Source organism: Gigantopelta aegis, unplaced genomic scaffold (assembly GCF_016097555.1).
Source record: "Gigantopelta aegis isolate Gae_Host unplaced genomic scaffold, Gae_host_genome ctg4737_pilon_pilon:::debris, whole genome shotgun sequence".
Taxonomy (NCBI): Eukaryota; Metazoa; Mollusca; class Gastropoda; order Neomphalida; family Peltospiridae; genus Gigantopelta; species Gigantopelta aegis.
The window spans coordinates 32,615-35,186 of NW_024534015.1; the positions used below are offsets into that span (position 1 = coordinate 32,615).

Genomic DNA, 2,572 nt, shown 5'->3' on the forward strand with positions numbered 1-2,572 from the left:
TTTTATAATTTATCTGAGCTGTGATTCTATGCATGAACGTGAAACTGCTATTTTTATTTATTTATTTTTATATATTGCATGCTGTGAACATGACGTCATCAATGTCACTTGTAACCTTGTGTTTCTATTGTAGTTAGGCATGGACATTTCTAGAATATTGTTATCAATGTTTTCTTTCATTTCAGTTTGTTTGTCATGTACAATGGAGAAAGCTCAAGCACAACTTCTGGTAAACATCCATGAAGACATTACAAAAGGTACTTTCACTGACATACAAATTATATGTAAAGACGGAACAACGAACGGAAGCCGTATTGTTCTTGCGGCGATGTCTTCGTATTTCCGGGCCATGTTCAGTTCTGGTATGTCAGAGAGCCAGACGGGCGTCTTAAAACTTCCCACGGTGTCGTTGTCGGTTTTTCAAGACGTCATCAAAATGTGTCTGTGTGGAATCAATCTAGTGAGTGAAGACAACTGTACGCAGGTAATAGATGCTGCTGAGATGATGCAGCTTGACAACATCAAACAGCTCTGTATAATACACCTGAAGGAAGGACTGATACTAACTGACAAAAACTGTCTAGGTTGGTGGAGACTTTTGAAAACTTACAATCTCCATGATTTGTCCAATAGAGCACTTTCCTATATGGTTGAGAAATTTGCTGATTTTGTTCAAATAGAAAATGTTGTTCAGCTGTCAAAGGACGAATTGCTGGAAATAATTTCCAAAGAAGAGATGGAATGTACAGAAGACATCATTCTGAAAGGCGCCATGAAGTGGATTGAGCATAATAACCCGGAACCAGATGACGTCAAAGTTATTTTTGAAAACGTCCATCTAGATATTGTAGATTCACAGTTTCTGATTGATAACGTGGCATTTTCAGACATTGTTTGTAAAAACAAATCTGTCCAGGTAATGATACAAAAAGTGTTACATTCACCATATCGAGTGTCGGCTCGTTCAAGAGTCAGTACTAAAATACGTGATGTCTTCGTTCTCCTTCATAACAAGACGTCACTACTGTCTTGTTTCACGTCACACAACAAGTGGGAGGATGTCCCACCAGCCCCATTAGATCCTGGATCTTCGTATTCAGCAGCAGGTTTCGACGACAAGATCTATGTCACTGGTGGAGATAACAAGACGAAATGTACATTAATTTATGACACCATTACGAAAGTGTGGACCGTGGGTCCAGATCTCACACATGGCCACTGCTCTCACTGTATGGCCACTGTTAACTCTAAAATGTACTCGATAGGTGGTTGGTATAGTACCACAATAGAGGTATTGAGCGAGAGTGAGACCTGCTGGCAGGTTGTTGGAGATTTGGCATTGAGACAGTGTCTCACTTTCCCTGTTACAGTTGATGAGAACATTTTAGTTATGGGAGGATTGATAGACTCGGAGAAATCAGATGTTATCCAGTGTTTTAACACCACAACTCAAACTGTCAGTGAGCTGAACACAAAGTTACCATGTAGCTCATGGTCACTAAGAGGCTTTGTTCACCTCCCAGATGTTTATCTGTTAGACGATGACGGCCACGTTCTGCACCTCCAAGTCACCAACACAGATGGTGAAATCCAGATTCAGGTTAAATCCACAGTGGAATGGAAATCATTTAATTTTCGCTTTGGAGTAGCACACCGAGACGGAAGTTTGCTGTGTTTTACAAAACATGGAACCAGCAAATTCAACCTCGATGAAGGTAAAGAAGAACAGAGTACATTCCCTAAGCCACCTAGAAGTGGCAATGTGTACAATGTGTGCACGAAGTCATCTGGGAAACCATCGCGATGATTGTTTATTGTGGGTGAGCTCGCCTTTTGTTATCGTGTTCTCATTAGATTAGTGTTAAAACAAAACTAAGGTTAATGAAAACACTATAAGAATTCTGTATTAATGCCAGTGGGGGAGCTCGCCTTTTATTATCGTGTTCTGATTAGATTAGTGTTAAAACAAAACTAAGGTTAATGAAAACACTGTAAGAATTCTGTATTAATGCCAGTGGGGGAGCTCGCCTTTTATTATCGTGTTCTGATTAGATTAGTGTTAAAACAAAACTAAGGTTAATGAAAACACTGTAAGAATTCTGTATTAATGCCAGTGGGGGAGCTCACCTTTTATTATCGTGTTCTCATTAGATTAGTGTTAAAACAAAACTAAGGTTAATGAAAACACTGTAAGAATTCTGTATTAATGCCAGCGGGGGAGCTCGCCTTTTATTAATGTGTTCTGATTAGATTAGATTAGTCTTAGAAACAAAATTAAGACTAATGAAAAGACTGTAAGAACTCTGTATTAATGCCGGTGGGGGAGCTCGCCTTTTATTATCGTGTTCTGATTAGATTAATCTTAAACACAAAACTAAGGCTGATAAAAACACTGTAAGAACTCTGTATTAATGCCAGTGGGGGAGCCCGCCTTTTATTATCGCGTTTTGATTAGATTAGTGTTAATAACAAAACTAAGGCTAATGAAAACACTGTAAGACCTCTGTATTAATGTCAGAGGGGGAGCTCGCCTTTTACTATTGTATTCTGATTAGATTATTCTTTAAAATAA

General features: G+C 38.7%; 1 protein-coding gene across 1 annotated transcript; it reads left to right on the forward strand.

The window, feature by feature from the left end:
• Positions 1–202: 202 nt before the first annotated feature.
• Positions 203–1,807, forward strand: LOC121392879 (actin-binding protein IPP-like). The gene has a single exon (XM_041523926.1). It carries the CDS (start codon positions 203–205, stop codon positions 1,805–1,807), a length of 1,605 nt encoding a protein of 534 aa, XP_041379860.1.
• Positions 1,808–2,572: the final 765 nt, after the last annotated feature.